This window comes from Poecilia mexicana, unplaced genomic scaffold (assembly GCF_051168715.1).
Source record: "Poecilia mexicana isolate PSO_F unplaced genomic scaffold, ASM5116871v1 scaffold_13, whole genome shotgun sequence".
NCBI classification, from domain to species: domain Eukaryota; kingdom Metazoa; phylum Chordata; class Actinopteri; order Cyprinodontiformes; family Poeciliidae; genus Poecilia; species Poecilia mexicana.
The window spans coordinates 18,455,517-18,477,664 of NW_028263382.1; the positions used below are offsets into that span (position 1 = coordinate 18,455,517).

At 38.4% G+C, this 22,148-nt stretch overlaps 1 protein-coding gene across 1 annotated transcript in view; it reads left to right on the forward strand.

Annotated features, from left to right (window-relative positions):
* Positions 1-10,098: 10,098 nt before the first annotated feature.
* Positions 10,099-22,148, forward strand: part of clmpb (CXADR like membrane protein b) — a 77,919-nt gene continuing 65,869 nt past the window's right edge. Inside the window, exon 1 of the mRNA XM_014982505.2 lies at positions 10,099-10,698. Within this exon, the coding sequence (XP_014837991.1) occupies positions 10,668-10,698 (31 nt within the window). The 5' untranslated portion in view covers positions 10,099-10,667. The remainder of the gene's footprint in view (positions 10,699-22,148) is intronic.

Consider the following 22,148-nt stretch of genomic DNA (forward strand, 5'->3'; position numbering starts at 1 on the left):
CTTCACCTGCCTCGGCTGCTGCTGCTGCTGCTGGTCAGAGGGCCCGGTGGCATTGGTGCATGGCAGCCTTGCCCCGGGGCAGTCTGACAGAACAAAAAGAATGAATACATGAAGCTACACAAAGTACTTGGAGAGAAAATAGGTGTGTCTGATTCAGTAAATGGTGTGGCTGAGCATTAATTGAGGAGGATCGGTCAGAAAAAGCTAAGCACAAGGTGAACATGGAATTCAGCTACATATGACTAACATGACTAAAGATGACAAGTGAAAAGCATCTTGGCAACATGTTGCATTGAAAACAGGAAGTACATAGAACAGTGGACAAAAGACGGACTAAGTAAATAAAAGAACAAAACAAATGCATGAAATACCCTCCATCCATTATCTTACATGATCTTCAGTGTTCAGCTGGCCAGAGGTGGGGTAGGTCACAGAGACAAACGGAACAAGCAGCCTCACATTCACAACTAAGGAGGATTTAGAGAGACCAATTAACCTGACAGTCATGTTTGTGGACTGTGGGAGGAAGCCGGAGTTCCCAGAGGGAACCCACGCATGCACAGGGGGAACATGCAAACTCCATGCAGAAAGACCTCAGGCCGAGAAATGAGCCCTGACTTTTTTTAGCAGCGAGGTAACAGTGCTACCAACTGCGCTACTGTGCAGCCCACTTGAAATACCTATATAAACCCAAAACAATTAAATTAACTCAGCCTTTCATCTCATCCGTTCAAGAACTAAAACGTGCCCATGCCAAGATGCAGTTAGCTATGAAAGATTAATCACAAAAACTGAAAATGATAAATCTATTTATTAAAGACCAATCAATAAAGCAAACTTACAAGTCTAGCTTTAATATTGAGCAACTAACCCTATAACCCAGTGTGTGTTTGAGAGTTGAAGAACATTTCAAACAGCATAATTTAATCACGATCAATTTTCATGTATTTCATGTATTTTGTGATCCAATCTCAGATTTGAGTAACAAAAGCGAGAAAACAATGACTCTATTAACATGAGCATAAATGCTGTTCTGCAGCTTCTTTTGGGTGTAAGGTCTTTCGGTGGTGAAGAAGCAGCTTTCTCTGTTTAAACCAAACAATTCTTTCTTTCATCACCAAAGAAAACATTACCTTTTAACGCACACATCTGTGGTGCCTGCATTCCTTGTTGTCCTTCACTACAAGGTGCTGTGCTGTCTTTTTGTGCTTCGGTTTCTGTTGAGTGCAGCTTTATTGCAGATAGCACCACTTAAGTAATTTGTTCCACTGTGGTCGGAATATACTCGGTTAGACACGGGGTGATTGGTAAACGTTCTCCTTGCTGTTACTCTGAAAGTGTTCATCAACAGCTCGGTCATTCCCTCCAGTGATGAATGGAGACACACTGAGGATGGATGCCTCCAGCTACACTACTGCCTGACATACAGTTTGATGCAAAGAGTCTACTGATTTACACTGGCTTTTTACCACCATACGGCTCACATTACTCATTCCCTGCGACCAAGATGGCAACCACGTTATCGAACACCACGAACAGGGGACAGTTACCGTGGTTGCTTACACTGGACAAGGAACGCGGGAGCTTCTAAATTAGGCAAATCAAGCAATCTGCACTATCCTGGCACCCCTCCTCCACTCACTTATTCTCCAATCAAGCCTTGTTTATTTGCCAAACCAAAATAGGCTCGCAAGCTTTCGGTCCTGTGTTTGCAAAGCTGAAGAGGCAAAGCGATCAATGACAAACAGGGCTTTCAATTTAGGTTTAAATTACAGGCTAATCAGATAATTAGCTTTGCTGGAAGTGGGATCCGACCCTTCCTACAAAGGGTCCTCAAATGCCCCAATAATGATTAAGGCTGTAGTTTTTATCTTGCATATGTGGCCACAGAAGTTAAGTTGCTGATGGAACAGTTGAGATCCAAAGGTGAGACCAGTAACATGCCAATCTACATTTTTACTGTAGTTGTGGTAAAAATCAGCACCACAAGCACTGAAAAACTATATAATAAACTACATTACAATCTAAATAATTAGGTGATTTCTCCTCCCTTCCTCCCCGCGCCCCAGGAGGAAAACGCCTGATGAGAGGAACGAGTTTACTAATGCCTCTTTGTTACTTTGAATAAGAATGACAAAAAATTTCATTTTCTAGATGTACAAAGCTGAAACATGTATCGGCCAAAAGACTTTCAGCTGTAAAATCACCAATAGGTATTATTACGAGCCATTATCTTGGTAAGGGAGAACCCTGACCTTAATACAAATTAAATCCCACTTAGAAATTTAAAAAAGCAAGATTTGCTCTACTTTTTGCAGATTCACAAAGAAGTACACATAAAATATGTTGGAAATTACAAAATTTAAAAAACTGTATGTGGTAAACATATACGTTTTCCAAGGCAGCGTAGATAACCGATTGACCTGCCACACTCTGAGGTTGCAAATGACACCTTGATCGTAGCAGGCTGCTGTGCATCCATGCCCTTACTGTTGTAAATGAGCTCTCATAGCTTTCTCTTACTAAAAAGATGTCGCTGATTTTTCTTTTTGGAACATTTACAGGGACAGGCGAGATGCAGCATTTTAATATATCTCCTGGTGTGGAAAATGTCAGTGTTGAGGAAGATAAATTATAATGCTAAATGCAACGATGTGGAAATTATTTTGCAATGTGATTGATCTCTTTTCCCTTGACTCGAGCACTAAAACGCTTCTCTTTTCTTTTAAAAAAAAAATGGAATTATGTGATTTGAATTAAACATCCACGAATCTTAACTGTTTCAAACAAACCACAACAAGGAAAGTGTTTGGTTTAATCAGTCATTAATTCACATGCTGCTTGATGAATTCTTGCATTAAATTAGCCTTCTTGAACTTTTATATATACCTGTTAATTGAAGTGAAGGAAAACTCTGCTTCCTGATGCTTTTCATTTGCATGCCTTGCCTTTAATTGGAGCATGGAAAATGTTTTTTTTTTATATCCTTTCCCCATCTTCTTTGTGTTCCCAAATAACCACAAATTGAGGCAGAATATCACATTTTGAACTGGTTGGGCTCTGGCAAAGGATAAAAAGTGGTATGAAATATGCTTTTCCACCATTATAGCGAGTAAACTGTGTTTTTTTTAAAGACAAACCATAAGTTAAGAATTCATGCAATCATTTCTTTTTAAAAGGTTTGTCATGAAGAAATATCATGGACAAAAGTATGAGTTTCTGCAGGCTACAGGATGACTTGAATACTTTGTGATACACAAAGCTTTGAGAGACACATAGTGCCTATCATTTCTAGAGCCTTTGGCATCTTGAGACAAATATAATCCACTCCTGAAACCAGGCTACTCGGAGGCTTTTTCCATATGTCTGTGATTTCTGCCATGGTTGTAGATTTGCCGTCCCCAGAATCCTTAGACTTTGTCTTCTCCATTGAGGGAATTGCGACCACATTAGATTGCTTAGATCCTCAAAATGTTGCTTTGACAACCAAATAATACCCACAGTCCTGATCTGCAGTTCATCAAAAAACAAAAAAAACAGAACAAACAATATATATATATATATATATATATATATATATATATATATATATATATATATATAGATCAGAGTGGGCACTACTTCCTCAGATTTGTCCATTAGCCTCCTTAGATCTAGATCCAGGCTTGAATGAGAAAGCCCCAAGCATCATAACGGTACTCCAAGCAGGATGTCTGGTAGAAGTTTCTTAAAGTTTTTTAATGAATTAGAAATACCAATTCAAAGAAATATCCATAGAACTCAGCTGTAGCTAAAATGTTATGTTACACTAAGCCACCAAGGACAGACATGCGTAAGAACACCTTAACCTGATGCACCACCTTTCCCAGCAGAACAGTAGCACATGCACATTCAAAGCATTATTGGGAGTGTTACGTTTTCATTATTCAAGCAAGAGAATCCATTTGGCTAATGGAGCCTTTTTATGTGTGTGCAGCAGATACATGCAGATGGAGAGGAGGGAGGAGACAGAGATGTGAGGAAGTTTTTACGTTTTTCTTTTTCTTATGCTTTCATTGGTTGGTTTCTAGACACCCATTGCCTTGGAGCACCAGAATAGAAATGTATTGAACACAGCAAAATGAAAAGAAAAAAAACAGCAAAGAAACTGTAGGCAAATGGCTGTCTCTCTGCACACAAATATACTAGCAAACTGCTGGAGAATAATTATTCTTATCTTTACTTTGTCTTCTCTGACCAGAGAGTTCTTTGAAAAGAGAATAAAAGAATATAGAACAAGTAATTTATTTTACTGACTTAAAAAAAGGGTGACAATTTGTTGTTGCGGCAGAGTCAGAGAGCATAGAGGGGATACGCCCTTACTGACCCACACAGGGATCAATAAGCTGACCAGCGCCGCCTTGAGATGTTCGCCATACATCTCAGCAGGCTGTCATCTCCCTCATTAAATTATAAAGGATCTGCGAGGCGTGAAACACTAACGGAACAGCATCACATTGGTTGCTAAAAATAGAGATGCCTAAACAAGAGATTTTTTTTCCTTCTCATCCACATTGTTACCAAGAATCCTTTTAACTACCCGCCTCTTTTATTCCCTCAAGTCGAGACATCTCAGCGCACTTGTGTGTTTGCAGGGTGTTGTCTGTGCTTCGACAAAAACCTTAACACATCTCTGTGATGCCATGATAAGGGAGTTACAAATGCTCAGGATAGAACAAACCGTCTCTGTGAAGTAGTTTGTCTCTGTCCAAAGGTCTGAGGTGCAACTAGTTTCTCTAATTTAGATTTCAAATCCACCTACAGTAGACAGGTCAGATATGTCATCAGCTAAAATGCAAGCGGCGTCGCGGCAGATTCTTTTTTTTTTCTTTTAAATCGTACGCAACTGCACTTTGGAGGATTACATTTTCATGCACAAAAGAGGTGGCAGAGCTCTGATACATTATTACTGTTTTCAAGTCTAGAAGAAGCAAAGGATATTTTCTTCAAACACAATGATGTACTTTCAGTTTGGCCTTAGTAATGATTTTCATTGCTTAAAACAGGCTTTTCAGTCCACTGCAAAGTAACTGTGCTGATATTGCTTTGCTCTCAGTGATGTGAAACTAATCGGTGGGGGGAAAGAGCAGTTTCCACACTGGTGACTTTTCAAGGCCCTGTGGTATAAATATCAACCATCTGTGAGGCCATCTGCATTAGGGTGCTATATCATGCACCAAGGCCAAACCACCAAATGCAGACAGGTTGCCTCCTGTGGCCCCATCTACAATGTCTGCAAGACAAGTGAACAATAATGCAGTCATTACAATCAAAAATGCATCTGGGCTTAAAGTCCTGTTATCCACTAAATAGGTAATAGAGCAAGTCTAAAAACCTCAGTGCTGTGAAGTGTTTAATCTAACTTCGGATTTGTGTAGAAAAGTGGGCTTGCACCATTCTCTGTCGACCTCGGAGATGGTTGTACTTGAAAAGTCACAAGTTTCTGTGATACTTATTGGAAAAAAGACTTGCTCAATTTTCACGGTCATGGTTAAATCCTCTCTTTCTCTCCGTTCTGATGCTTAGTTTGAACCTTAGCTAGACGTCCAAATGCAATAAGTTGCTGCCATGTAATTGGGCGAGTTGTACCTAATAAAGTGGCCAGTAGTTGGTAATGTACTGTGGCATTGCTACGTCTCGAATTACAATGCAACTGTCATGACAGGAAGAGGGAAGCATGTCTTTGAAACTCAGCCATTCGTGGTTCTTTCACAGCTGCTTTTCCCTTGTGCACTTCACTCCTCTGTTCTACAGCTCACTTCTGCGAATACCAACCTCCATGGAGGAGAGTTGCAATGAGACGGTGACCTTTTACATTCTGCAGAAAAAATACAAAGACAGTCAGGATGAAGAAAGTAAAAAGGAACAGAATGGAATTACAAACAAAATACCAAGCCACACAAGACCAATAGTATGTCACTCACTGAGCATTGCTGCTTCTTGCAACATCCAGAATTACATTATTTGTTGCACTCTCTGCCTATCATCGGCTGTTTGTGTCAATATGCATGAGTCCGTTTACTACTGTGCTACAGCCGATCAAGAGAGGAGCGACTATGCATGCATGTCAGCTTGTGAGTGATTTTTTTTTTTTTTCCCAAGCTGTCTAGTTATTGAATGAAAAGGGGAAGAGCAAGGCTGGTGTTGGAGAGTGGGCCACTTGAGGGCTGAAAGAGAGTGCGAGAAAGCAGACTAGCCACAGGCGAGTTAAAATCCTTTTGTTATTTCTGTTGATTGTTGAGACAGAGAAGAGCAGAGGATTAATTTGTCTCCGGGCCCCGAGAGCAGCCGTCGGAGCACAGCCGTACTTCTCATTTCGCTTTTTGTTTACCCAACTTGGACCACGCTGCTCTTGTAAAACATCCCACCAAAAATCCTCTCAAGAGATAAATGCAGTGTGGCAGGTTTGAAAAGATTGATTGAATAATCCCAAGATTGAGAAGCTTGTGGACAAATTTAAAAAAAGATATTAAGCAAATACGCACATGCCTTCTGGATCTAAACAGATTTTGAACCGGCTTTGATCACAGTCATGAATCATTGTAGCTTACAAAATATAAATAGAACAGGAACATGACGTTTTGAACTCGACATGTGATTCAGTTCATGTAGATTTTTACCAGCACAAAAAATATTTTTGAGAATAACGAAACACCTCGGTCACACTGTCCACATTTACTGAAAATTAATTATTCAACTTTTAGAAGCATTGTCTCGCACGCACACATGCAAACACAAATACTATGCCAATAAAACGATTATTGGTACCCCGATCAACACTTCTAAAATACATGCAACTGAAATGCCTTGTTTTCTCTTTAATCTTTATTCATTAATTAGAACTTTGAAAACAGATAATTAAAATGCATGGCTCTTCTCTCTTTTCCTGTTTTCTCCAGCTGACTTCATAGGCCTTTAATAGGATTATGATCTGGCGACTCAGATGGCCTGGGAAGGAGGCTGATTGTTTAGGTTTGGACCAAGGAATGACCTATTTACTGTTAGTATTTCCCTGATTTGTATTAAAAAAAATTCTGGAAATTCAAAGACTTCATGATGCCATGCAGTGGTGTGAAAAAGTGTCACTCCCCACCCCCTTCCTAATTTCCTATTATTTTGCATGTTTGTCATGCTGAAATGTTCTAGAACATTATTGCTATTTAAACATTAGGCAAAGACAACGCAAACAAATTCAAAATGCAGTGGTTAATTGAAGGTTTTTATTACAAAGGGAGTAAAAAATCCAAATCTACATGCCTTTTTTTTATGAAGACAGAATGACCCTGAATTTTTAACTGCAGTAAAACTTCATTTAGATTAACTCAATAAAAAAAATAGTATAAATGAAATAAAAGGTACTAACAGTAGTGGCACTGGTGATTTTGCCAAAAACAATTACATTTTCATGAATTATCACTAATAAAATGCTGATTTTTTTTTCCTGAATTATTCAGTATAAAATTATACTATTTCAATGAGAAAATCTGGAACAATACAAGGAGAGCTGTGTGCCCACTGTAGCAAAGAACCAAGTCGACTCACTGAGATTGTTTCAGCGCAGCCACCATACAGTGCTGTTGAAAACGTCATGCTGACTGGCTGCAATTCTGTGAAACCAGGTTCCAATTTTGATGAGTAGCAAAGAAAAAAAAACAAAACACTGGAAAGGTTATTTAGTTTGCACAAAGCCATATCCTCGCCCCTGGAATTTGTTTTCACCTCCATTGTTTGTTCTGAAAATTCTATTATGTTGAAAGAAAAGATGTAGATCCGAAATTAATCTATCATTGCATACTATTAATTTAGAAAATGAACTCACTGCTGGATCAAGCACACAGATTGTATGTCTGTCAATTTAAGATCTAGTAATGCCAACATGGGTTAGCCTTAACATTACATCAACATAGCTGAGATGTTCGCAAAAGACAAAGCAGATGTTTTTTTCAAAGAAGCCACTTCGTGCGACAGTCTATCGCATCACAAGAGCAAATCCTTAAAAAAATTGAATTATTTCTCATTTATCTGACTTGCTGGCATGTTGATGATTCTCAGACACGTGAAAATGACTTCTCAGTGTAGACTTTCAGTTTACTACAGTTCTATCACTAAAGTGTTTTGGTGCACAGATATTGTGGGACTAGCAGAGGCTATCGTTTGATGTTAGCTTATGCTAAATGACACATTGTCATTTAACAAGCCTAACAACAATACAGATCGCACCAGTTATGTACTTGCATTGCCGTCATCTGTAAATTTTTGAAAAAACAGTAGGGACGGAACCTCCCTTTTGTTGAAATATGTTGGCAAATCCTGTCATGTCAGTAATTTTCAAAGGACTCCTTCCTAAACTGATTTGCACAAACTACAACTTTCTTTGGCAATACCGCAGAGACATTGCAAGCAAAAGTAAAATGAAGCTCTGGTTTCTGTGACTGGGACACATGCTCTGTACTGTAGCCAACAGCAAAAGATTGTCCTTTTCCAAGAGCCAGCATAAATCCAGCAGAAAAAAAACCTTAACGTCTTGAAGTAGGTGGCCTTGAGTTGCCACGTGACAGGCTGGGCTTGGCTTGAGGTTGCTAACTAAAACATAAACATAGAGGTTTTTGAAAAAAAGATGTTCTGCGAACACCAACAGAACATTTACTTTTTACCAAGAAATATTGGGTGTTTTTTGGGGGTGGGATTTTTTTGTTTTGTTTTTGTTTTTTGCTCCTGGACTGTTTCTCGAAGCAGGAGATGCCCAAATGGAAGAACAAAAACATGCAAAAAATAAATGTTGCATAATAGCAAACCTTTAATGAATAGATTTTATGAAAACACGTTTTTTTATTTTATCATGGAGAGGTGTTTTGTTGCATCATCATGTGTCTATCCATTGCACAAATACCTGATTATAAAATAATTGTTGCCCTACCTCAATCCTGGCCAAACGGATCAGAGGCAAGGAAACCTTTGGCACATGCGTCATGCTTTGTTTGTTCTATTTCTTATTTTCTTATTTTTTTAATGATTGAGTTACAATGTGGTATGCAGGCCATTCAGTGTTATTTTGTGGTAAATGACACATCATTTAGCAAGCCAAAGCATCATTCGGCTTGCTAAATGACACATGTAATTTAACAATGGCGTGTTTGTAAAGAAGCTTTTCAGAAAGAACAAATAAGACTGTTCCAGAAGAACTCTTCTTCAAATCTCCCCCGGAATAAACACCCTTCTAAAAGTGGTTTTGGATTCTGTAATTGCAGGCTAACTTAAGCTTCTGCTGTGGTTTCTGCAATGGCTTTCCCAAAGCCCTTCGAACCTATTAAAAATGTATGAACTATGTTTAAAAGCTGGGTCTGTGCCAGAAAACTAACCAGTTTAAATTAATTCTGCCAAGATTAAACAGAGTTATGCCTAAAGATGTCTCAAGTGTGTTGATGGCTACAATATATATATATATATATATATATATATATATATATATATATAATCTCTGGTTGAGGTGTATTGTAGCTGGGGGAAATTTAAAATATAAGTGGAGTGTATACATTTAGAAAATAGCTAATCATGCCTTTATGTGTGATTTTGATCCAATCTAAAATTGTGTTCGCCAAATTCTTGTTTTTGAAATGACTGTTTGTTATATAAATAATCTAGAGTGGAGAAAAAAAAGAAGGGTCCAAATAACTACCTGAAAACCACACAATTCATAAGACATTCATGCACATGATGCTTGAATATCTGCTGAATCCAGAAAACAAAATCTATAATAAATGTCATCAAGTTGCAATCTTCTATGACATGAAATGGATGGTTTTGATCCCATGAAAATACACACATATTTACCCATATCCAGATCATATTTGGAAGGATTAATTATTTACCACAACAGTGGCCACATAAATCAACGTGTCAGTTGTAGTGGTAATTTCTCACACAGGTAAACAAATCATTCTTGCTGCGTGACTACGGCATAATTTTGTACTTGTAAATCAAACCTCGAATAGAATCAAATTATATTTATTTTCCAAGCATTTTTAATTCTTCTTTTTATTTTGCATTTTATTTACAGCGTGCATAAAACAACTACTCACACCCTCCCACAAAGCCTTTCAGTGTGTGTTGCAAGATGCTCTGGCTGCGTAAGAGAACTTCAGACTCTAGAGGTCTCCATCCTTCAGCATCCCCTCAGCAGCCACCTATTCGCCCTCTCCTCCTCTTTGGGAGCTTTGTGTAGCGCAGGAGGAGATGAGGAGAGGCTGCCCGAGGAGGAGACAGAGGGGAGCCCGAGACAAACACGTCCCACGCCAGAACCACGCAGCCGGTGGGCAACTTTGATTTCTTTTTTTGGACGCCGCGGATAGCCTGCGAATGCACATGACAATGAAGAGAAAGAGCCACGTTTCCTCTTCTTTCTCTACCCCTTCCTCTCCTTGGGAGGCTTAGGTGCGTCAGGCGTGTGCAACATACTACTACGTCCTTGGACTGAGACGCTCAATGAAGATTTATTTCTCTGAGATTTCGCTGCTCAGCTCGCTGATGGTGCCGCCTCGCCGTGCCTGCGCTTAGGTCAGCCGAATGAATCCGAAGGCGGTCTGAGCGCATTGTTTCCTGCTCCGTTGCATTTGGGATTTCCAGCCGTGATGTCTGCAATCTTGCGCTCTTTGTTTCTCGGTAAGTCACTTTGTGTTTCTTTAAGAGATCAGACATTAAGCTAATTAGACAGGAGCGCCTTCCTGTCACAATTCTCTCTAATGCAGTCTACGTGGATTGACTGAGTGCATCTTTTATTCCAATCTTTTATTGTCTAAGGCGTCATAACAGCACATCTGACTGCTTCATTTCGGAATGATGTCAGAATATATTGCCTTATAGTAGGCAATGGCACGTTACGTTTCAAAGAAGCTGCCTGTCATATTTGTTGGAAAACATGGAAAAAAAAAAAAAAGCAGAGGTCAGCTTTAATTTTCAGCGCATGTTTGTTGCTCTTTTAAGAGGATTTATTTAGATGAGGCAAATAAAAAATAAAGGGATAAAAGTTTGCTGGACCCCTCCTTTTAAGTCCTGCTCCCCAGTATTATACACCCTGCATGTACTGACACATGTTCTTCAGAGGAAGGCCTGTTGTGAGTAATAAAAACCCCATAAGGGATATTCTGAACTAATGTAAACAGATATACTTCCTACCTATTTTGCATAGTCATAGCTGTCAGGGTTGTAACTCTGCAAATGGCCAAATTATCAAATATTTAATTAAGACTTCAATTTTTTTTTATGGTAATAAACCAACCAGCTGTTATTTACATCGCATGTCAAGAAATGAAAGGAAGTGTAATGTTTCTTGTGCTGATACCAAGTTCTGCTGCGGAATGGTCCAGAGGCATTTTCAGGTTTCCAACTAAACGAGGACTTTTCGATTCCACTGTGACTCCACTGACTGGAAGTTTCTGTTGCAGTGCGAGCCAGAGTTTTAAAATGACTTCCAGTAAGTGGCGTCATACAGCACTCCTCACTGTTGCTCTAATACCTGCAGTGAAACCGAGAGGAAAAAATCCCAATTCCCCCACGCTGGGTGGAATAGTCTTTGAATAAGAGTGGCCGGCATATAAAAAAAAAGTTTAGAGCTCCTTGTGTCGTGGCTGAGGGTGAAGGGGTTCACAGCGGCAGCTTTTCACCTATTGGCTCATCCTTTGGGGTTTGACTTTAAGGTTTTGTTCTATTTGCTAAAAAAAAAAAAAATAGAGTGGAGAGGCCGTTATTGGCTTGAGCCCAACATGATTTTAGCTAAGAACTATGAAAGTTTGTTCTCTTTAGTTGCTGTTTCTGGTTGTGCCTGTGTGTTTTAGCCTTTCTCACCTTGCAAGGGCCATTTTTCCCTTCCCAGCTGCTTTGTGAGGGCCCACCTCTCCTTATGGGGCCCAAAGTCCAGGCTCCATAAGAACAAGTGTTGTTTTAGGGGTAGGGGTTAGGCTTAGGACTAAGGTATGGGTTGAGGTTAGATTTATGGCGATGGTCAGGGTACAGCTATAGAAATGAATGAAAACAAATGGAAGTCAAACTAAAGTCCCTGTGATGATAAATAGATGTATTGTTTGTTTGTGTGTGTGTTTGTGTGTACAATACCAATATATACAGCAAAGCTTTACATCCATTGTATGACCCAGGGCCAGAGTTATAAAACACTGAACAATACACATATTATGCAGACATAGATGAATGCTGACCTGGAAAAGGTTTAGATGCTCACCTGTTCTGACTCTATTTTGCACGTTGTCTGCTTTTTGTCTTTCGTAATCTAATAATAGTAAATACATAGATGTACTTTTTGTAGCAATGGCATACATATAATTAAGCCAGCTGTAGTACAGCAAAGTATTTTGCCACAAGATTTCACAGAATTATAACACCAGGATTTTTGTCGTCAGAGTAGTTTGTGTTCAGTTGCTGCCAGAAGGCCAACTGACTGCCTTGCCTGGGCTTGGGAAAAAAAAAAATCATTTCAGATGGGCCCCCACCCACAAAATTCTGTATTAGCAGAAGCTGATGTTATATTCACCATTCGATGACATGATATAGCCTGTGTTTTATTTTCTCTTTTCTCCTCCCACTTTCTCCCTGTTTTTCACTTCCCCTTGCTGCCTGATCCTTAATGTTAAATTAAATTTTTACAGAGTTCATAATTGGGAAATTTAAAAAAAATAAAATAAAAAATCAAATACAGCCATATTCAGTAGATTTGAATATTGTTGACAAGTTCATTTATTTAAGCAACTCACTTGACTAAGTGAAGGTCTTTAAGCAATATGAGTTGCTTAAAGACTGATGTTTTTAAGCCTTTCAGTTAATTACTATGATTAGAATAAAATGCAGAAATGTGGGCTAAATAAAAAAAAAATGTTTAAAACCTGCTCTAAAGGCACGTTTAATGTTAAAACAAGCATCATCAGAACGTATATTCATGTATAGTTGTTTACGGTATGAAAAATGCAGTTTCTTTTTTTTATTACTATTTTTGCTTCCTGTGCAAAACTACATCATGGAACTATTTAAAGACGAATATTATTTATCATTGAATGTCCTGTGGCAGTCAGTTGGAGGTTGCTCATACAAAGTGCCGCCTATTTCTACAAACCTTCCCCCTTGGAGCTGTAGTCCCCAGCCCAGAGCTCCCCTCCCCCATGACTCCTTCCACCAGTATAGCAATTGGCACACCTGGTGGAATTGCATGTCTGTTGAGCTGATTATACAAACTACTACACAGATCATGCTCCTATAAACAGTTGTAAATGGCATGGTCAATTGTGAATGATTCATCTTCATGAAGAGACAGGTGCCAGTTTCAAGACATCAAATGGCAAAGGCAAATTTCTTTTAGGTTATGTTTTATATTTAGCATTTTTATGATAACTAATTGTAACAGGGTTATTTGATTGTCTTTTGGGTCTATATGCCTGTAATTTACATTACATCACCTATTTAAGCTATTGCTGTGTCTGATTAAATGCATTTTAACCCATGCTTATGTAAATTTTGATTAGTAAGGCTGAGAGAAAAAAAAAATCATGACGTGCTGCAGGAAATGACTTATTATTTATAAATTTATTTTATGCATGCAACCTTAATTTTACAAAAAAATGTCCCATATATCAATAACTTTTGGACTTCTTGATTTATTAATTTGTGTCACTTTTGGCTTTCCACATAGGCTACCTGGTCCAATCATTTGAATTATGGGCTACTTCTTGTGTGACATGTTTAGATATGAGCTTTAAATTCCAAATCTTCCTTTGAGCATTTGAGGTTCTCTGTAAGTGTGCAGGTGTGGTAGTAAGGGTGTGGCACGTAATAAACATCCATCTAGAGCTAGTTACAAAACAGCCTGGGCAGTAACGTTTACCAGCCTCCAAACATTACCTGTTGGACCTATTCTAATTATAATTTCTGCCGGCAAAGGTGCAGAATACGTCTCTGACAGAAACTGCTGAGTTTGTTGGCGACATTAGAGCAGAGGACACAGAGATAAGAGAGGTACAGTTCTAGTGATGGAGTAGCTGCCTGACCCAGAGCAAAGGAACAAGGATGTGTATTTTCCCGTTTCTGCCTGTGGTATATGGAGAATTTTATACTTTAATAGATTAACTTAATAAACTCATAGTCAGAAATCTTGTCGGTGGCAAAGTCTTTTTTTCCCCCTTTGGAATGAAGAAAAAAAAAACTACTTCAAGGATAAGTAGGAAGGAAAAATAGAGTTTTATGTAATTAAAATATCAGACCTTCATTTTTCTTTACATCATGTTTATTTTGAACATTTTTTCAATTTTCCAACCATTTGAATGACAGTATTTTTGTTGTTCTGTGTAAAAAGAAAACATGACTGAGGAACAGACAGGATGATATTGATTTTTAAACACTAGCTACCTCAAGGCTAAATCATTTTTCTATTTAGTCTGTTTGGTTGTCTAGTCATTAAAACTACATAACAGAGACTATAATCCAGACTTATTACAAATGATTAGAAACTACATTTCTAATCTTTTGAACATTTACTCTGCTTGAGGAAACGAACAAGAGAACATGGGGTTATTTAAGAATATGACTCAAGTCTGCCTCTATTTTTCATAAACCCAAAATCATGTGTTGACTTGTATCAAAGTAACCTGAGTTAAAAGCCAGTATTTTCAAGTAAAGTCCCAACATTACTTATTAAATTATACCGGAGTTGCATTTTTGTAGCTAATAATAGAATTCCTGCTTTCTTAAAATAACCACACGCATGTGCCTCGAGTATTAATAGAGCTGTTGTTGCCACGGTGATGCTTTTTTCCTCCCTGTATACTTTTCAGATTGAATGTCGTCAATTTTATTTAGCTAATTACTATAATTTGCCTGATTGTTCTCCCCAACAAAATCACAAAAAGGAAATGTGTCTTCCAAAAGCTTTGCCAAATGAGAACAATGACTAAGTAAAAACAAAAACAAAAAAAAGACAAAAACGTGGTTATCACATTACAAAAAAATCAATATTGTTTAATGCTGCCTTTTCTTTATATTTAGCTTTGGCTTTGCCCATCCTGAGACATCCTTAAATTAATATCTGCTGGAGATGTAATATCCAGTGTTCACATTACAGATAAGTAGCACAATTAATTGCCACAGAGAGTTCTTCTGCTCCCTTCGGTAACTCTGCCCAGACGAAGTAAGAAGCAGAACAAGGTCAAATAAAGTAACTCCTTCTTTCTCACACAGAGCTGTGCATTTGGAGATTTGGCCAGGTAAAGACGAGTGATTGATTGCTCCGCTGGGCAGAATGAAGGAATTTTAAAGTGACTATCCGGGGCACAATAACATAGTCCGAGGTCCCAGACAGAAATGTAATTGGAAAGCGTGAGCACCTCTTATAAGAGATCGAAACCTTTACACTTGGAGTGCAATAAGGGTCTTAGCACCACTTGATGCTGATCCGTGTATGTTTGGATGCATAATTGAGTAACAGTGGGAAGATGGCCGTGCGCATAAACACGTAAGCTAGCGTTACATGTAGATAAAGAGAGCAGTGGCTCCGAACAGAAATTCTGTCCCCATTCTATATTTAGCATGTCTGGCGGGGCAGGCAGAGGATCTCTGAAATGTGAAGATGACAGGAGCCTCCTGAGCCAGAGGTTATGAAGTGACATCTTGATGTGCTTGTGCCTGAATCACACTCCCACACACACACACACACACACAGTCAGCCAAAGACTTTTGACATTCCAACGCAGAGAGTTTTCTGATATTTGACGTTTAGTTACGATGCATTCAGGCTTGCTTTTGATCTCGGTTTTGACTTACATTATTCTTCCGCATTGTCAGTTGGCATCCCCTATGTATATTCCCAGCTTTGAAAGTATTGTGCGTGGAGTATACGGCAGGAGTTTGACAGCTGTGTTGATGGTATTTGTCTTGTGCATTCACATTGTAAGAACAGACTTTCAATGTCACCTCCAAACCTCTGTAATGTTCATCTTATCAATATGGTGCACTACAATAAAGTTGTGTTCAAAATAATAGCAGTGTGTTTAAAAATGTGAGATACAGCAACATTCATTTTCATACACCAAAATGCTTTGGTGACATTTACCATTCACAACCAAATCAAAATGTTAAGAAAAAGTGAGGGGGGGAATTGAATATTGCTAAAAAAAAACATGGCTATCTGCATTTTCTTTACAAAGTCATACATTTAGTGTACAGATAAAAATGTGATTAAAGATTTTGAAGTTACATGAAGTCAACCAATAGTTCTTTCAGCCAAGTCCCATTTGACATTTCATATTTCCTCCGCAATTCTTGACTGTGATGTTGTATCTTGATGTTCCCTCATAAGTTATCGATTGCATTAAGATTTAGGGATCAGCCTGGCTGCTCCATATTATTTATGTTGTTGCTCTGGAACCACAATGCGACTGACTAAGTAATGTTTTTGGAGTCATTGTCTTGGTCAATAAGCCATTTTGCAGAGCATCTTTTAAACATCATAAGGCCACGTCCTTTTCAAGTATTTTACTGGATTCAAATTGATCCTTGATTCCTGGTATGTGATGAACAGTGCATCCCCATAACATGGTGCTTTCTCCACCAGGCTTGACATTATACCATGACTTCAGGTCAGTGTTTTGGGTTCGTCCTACGAATATCTTCAGTTCATAAATGTTATGTCTACTTAAACAGATCAGTGTGATCTTTACCACTTAAAAAACAGACAAAAAAAACCCCCGACTAGACTTTTTAGGATCTTCTTGGCAATAGCTTGTGCTTACATAACATTCTTCTAATTGTTACATTGGTAGACCTTATTTGATCTCACCCTGTAGCTGACTATTGACTGACTGCTGGCTATTCTTTGAACCATTCCAATAGTTTTTAGTTTTCTTCAAAATCTTCCTGGTTTTAGAGAGAAAGGGAAGATGTACATTAAATGGCCCAACACCGAGTATCAAACCCAGAACAACCATGCTGAGGACTATAGCCTCCTCACATTGACCCCATGCTCTTCCAATTTAGCCACCCAGCACCCCAGCCACCTTCTTTTTTTAATACACCTCTCTCATTTAATGATTCGGCAACACAGAATCAACTGCAAGCACGTTATTATTGTTGGGTTCGTTGTTTTTCTATTACTCTACAACAGCTCTGGCAAATTATTTGCCATATAAAAATCTAATTTCAAGCACATTATAGATTCACTATGCATTTAAACGTAGGATATGTTAACATCCTGACTCATATCCCGGTCTGTCTTGCATTTACACTTTAGGACATAGATTAAAACAAGAAAAGCACATATTTATCGTGCATTTCTCCACATAGTAATGTGACTTTCCTTCCACCTTTCAATGTCAATTGTTACTCATGCGGCGTATAGTGTAAACAGATTTCCATGCAGAAACGATTGTATAAGTCAAAGCAAGAAAAGTGCTCATTCCGAACGGCTCTGCAAAGGCAGAGCAACATGGAATATGAAACGTCAAACACTTGGTGACGGAGCACGCCTCTCAGATGAGTGCCAATGATTGAGCCAATGTTAAAACAAATGGCAAATTTCATTAGTAAACACCATTTTACCTGCCAAGCACTTTTCCTACTGATGCATATGGATTTTGAATTACAGCTTGTTTGCCTAAATAAGGAGCTATCCTCTTTTTTTTTTTCCCCCATTCCTGGGAGATGCGTCATCGAATGTCACGCTTTAAGACACAGGGGCTTTCTACAAATGATTGTTGCATTTTAAATTGAAAATGTTTGCAGGTACAAAAAGATATTTGTGCAGCAAGAGCTTTTATTCCTTGAAGCAGTTATCAGTGTTTTTTGTTTTACACTAAGATATTGGTTCTGCAGAAGGGATTATTGTTGATCTGTTGATTAAAAATGGCCAATCACGGAGTTCCTTCATTACAGCCAGACATTTCTCTGCATAGGCCTTTTGTCTTTTGCGTCTTGTAAAACTCAAGACACATGCCTTAACAGAGCTGCGTTTGTATGGTGCCTCTGACCTGTGGACCCCTCCCCCCTCCATCCTTCTCGAAGGAAAATCATTGCCAGATTTTTTTTTTGGAATGTATTAACAGGAACTGCTTTTTTCACTTTACTGCTAATCTTTGACAGATGTTCTGCGGAGGCTCACGTTCACATTAACTGGAGCCACATGCGCAGCCTGCTGATGACATAGCTCCACGCAAGTATGCTGCATTGTCCAACAGTGTTGGAAACAATAAAAGGCAGTTCTTGTACAATAATTATTCTTCACAATAATTTGAACATGTGATAATCAAGATTCGCATCGATTTAAAGAAGACAAGAACAGCATCTAATTCAGCAGCCTTTTTGCTGACCAACAGTTGTTGCAATGTTTTCAGAATACATTTTTATTCATAAACATCCATAGTTTAATAACTCGTTTGGTTAGATGCTCCTCTCTAACAACTTAGAAAATCCTCCAACTCTGCACTTCTCTCAAAGCAATATTTCTTTCTGTGAACTGAACCATGATGAGGCTTTTTTACGGGCCGCTATCTTTTTGATACTTCAGAAGTGCTTTAGCTGCATTTTCTGACACACAAGGTAGTAGTGATCTACTGCTCCTTCATGCATGGTGCAGAGTTTTAACCTCCAAAATGATCCACATGGAAAAATATGTTCAGGGCCTTTCATCTGGAGGCTTGATTTCAAGTGACTAAACCTAAAAATGCCTGCTGTTGCTATATTTTGGTTTCACTGTAGTTTAAATCTTTTTTCTTCTAATCCCTCTATTCACAGCGATAAAGATAAATATTTGACATTGCCGCATGCTGTCCACAATATGTGCTTCACATGATTTGAGCCGTTTACACGAGGGAAGAGTAAGGATTTACCGTTTTTTCTTTGTGCTCACTGCCTGTGTTTATTTTTAGCAGTTGTTTAGAGCTTTAATTGGACATAGACTGCAAATGCAAGAGTTTGCTGTGGAATATAATTAGATCTAAAGATGTGCTGCCAGAACAATGAAAGCAGGGAATGACCATTTTCCAGGTTTGCCACATTTATTTTTACCATCTTTTGCTTTTAATGTAGGTCAGACAAAGTAGTCAACAGTAATAGATACATCAGTTTAGTCAGAGAAAATTGATGCTTTACTTAAGAAATGATTTGGAAGCCTTAACATTTATTCTTGTCATTTTGATGAGTTTGATTATGATTTACTATATTATAAGAGAGCCACAAGAGATCAACCACAATATGATTCTAATTTATAATTGCAATTTATAACTGTTTTATAACTCATTTGACTGCACTCCATTTGAACCAGACAGACACTGAAAGTTAATCATGGTCACATTTGTATGCTTTTGTAATGAATCAGTGGATGGGAAATGTTTGTGCCCACTCTTGTATAACCATTCTAAAAGAGGGAATTAACAGCAAGCACCAATCCTGATTTTTACTTCTGGATTTAGGTCCGTCTTGATGAATTTAACTTGCAGCAACCCATCCAGCTAGTCACACTGTTCAGCTGACGTCATAAAAATATATATTTTTTCTTTTTGGATTTGGTGATCTTGTGATACTAAAACATTCTAAGAAACATCTTGGTGTTTCTTACTGTTTCTCACAAACCAAACATCCAAGTACAAGCAACGCAGTTAATAATTGCTAAATGTATAGAAGTCTTGATCCACTTTGAAATGATGGTTGCATTTTGGGAAGTCCAAAATCCATTGTGGTTTGCTCCTCACACTTCTAGTCATCAGTAGTTTAGTTAACTGTTATGAGGACACTGGTGTCCTCATGGGCCCATTGGATGACATGTAATTGTTTTATGGGTGACAGTGAAGGAGTTAATATATAAAATATTAATTAAACTTGAATTTATTTTCCACTGCTCAAAAATACTTTACACAATATGTACAATTTGGCAAACTGTTATTCTGAAAACCCTAAAAAAGGGAATCGAGGCTAAATGCTAGTGTGTGATTCCCAGCTTCATTAAAGAGTGAGAGTGTAATATGAGAAATCTTGATAATAAAATGCCATCAAAGTGAAGTGCTATCCAGTTACTGTCAGCATGCAACTTTAATTAGTAGAATGAATGCAAGCTATTACTGTGAGACCTGGATATGAACAAATGTTTCTGTTCATCTACTTAACTATCTTTGAGGGAGAAAAAAAAACAATGCACAGTGGAACCTCTGATATAAATTCAATTTGTTCTTTCTGAAGCTTCTCAAATTTATCAGTCGATCTACAATCCAACGCTCGTCTCCGGTCACAAGCTCAGAGTAGTGACTGAAAGAACAAGCTTGTGGATACAAATGACTGAAATAAGTTGAACTTGGAACAATTAGATGATAATTAGAGAATTCAAATATGCAAAGAAGTCTCTAATTGCTACAGACTCTTTAAAACATATTTGATGTGTGAAACGTTGCACAAACAAAAAAAGTCTGGGTTATTGTTAAAATCTGGCTTTGTCTCGTTCTCATTAACTTAATAGCATGTGCCATCTCATCGCATGAGCTGAATGTTTCATTAAGCCTCTGGTCATGTTGTATTACGTAAAAATAGCTTCAGTCATTGTTCCAAAACTATACATGCCAAACTTATTTTTTTCCAAAAGTAACTGTAACAAATAATAGTGCTGGCACAATTACAATTTTCCCTTTTCTAAGAAAATATTAAATGATTTGCTCCTTGTAAGCATTAGTCCTGGATTTTAATCAAGTGCTAGGATCGCTTTATGCAATTAGTGAGTAAATCAGGAAGCGAACAAAACGGAGATAAATGCTGGTGTCTGCGGCGGAGAAAGAAATAGTCTTGCGTGGACTCATCCCACTCAATGTCCATCTTAATTCTCCTCAGATATTGGCAGGACACAAAACAGAACTTAATGGTGAGCGCAAACATGATTAAAATTCAGACACCTTGCAAAAACACCATTTAAAAATGATTTGTTTATCAGGGGAGAGGTTGAGATACTATCGTCTTTGAGCCCCCAGCCCTGCTTTGGTGCTTTCAAGTGCTTTCTGCCTCAGTGAAAACCGGCAGCGCAGAGTAAAGCTGCCGTGTTTTTCTCTTCTAAGCAGAACATGCTTTTGATCAATGTTCTCTGTCTCTGAAACCAGGGATATCTCCTGTTTTCTATGCAGCTGTGCAATCCGACTGTGTCTGAAAATAAACGGCTACAATAGCAAAATTCCCGTTACTGAGACGCAGGCTGGGATAGTGCATGCATGACAGAGAGACCAAAAAAAAAAAAAAACTGCTATTATTGATTAACAATTTATAGCTAATTAGAGGCATAGTCATGACCCCATTGCGTTAAGGAAGAGGTCAAGCCTCCCACTCAGCTGCAAGCGGGTTAACATGGCTGGTTGCTTTAAACTCTAATTGAACATAAAAGATGTCTTTATTGGTAGAGAAAACATATTTTTGCCTGCTTTTTAGTGTCAAATCCTACAAGCTGCCTGTTAATAATTGATCCTTTCTTAGCCGTTGCTTAGCACTTTAATTGGTCGTTTTAGTGTACCTGTCAGACCCCTGCTTCTGCAATGCCTCATCTCACACAGTGATTATTGACTATTATGTTCAGAATTCAGCTTGGACAATCTGTTTTCTTCCTCCGAGACTGGTATCAGCGAGAAAATAAAGCTCACAGCTTGACTAGCATTGACAAAGCATGAAAAAATAATTGAAAACACAAGACATTTTTCTTCTCCTCCAACCGTTTGTTGAACAAAAAAAAAAGTACTTTTTTTCACTCCATAATTCCATCCGGAGGATTGACTAAACATGAATAAAAGCAGCCGGTGCTGCAGCAAAGCAATAGCTGGCTTGGTATTGTTGTCCTCTCCCATTTCTTCCCCATTGTTTCCCTTGCAGGAGCTGTTGGAATGAACAGGAGGAAATGTTCCTCATCGTTCTATTTAGTCGCCTGCTGCTCCTTTCAATTTGAAGCAGTCTATTAGCTCAGCAAGCAGACCACTCCATTAGGTGTTTTGAACCCTCACACTCCTTTGTCTCACTCCATTTCCTCGTTTGCTCACCAGGCTTTCCTAAACCAGTTGAGGCTTTAATCAACATAGGCTCCTCTCGTCCCTCGAACAATCATCCTT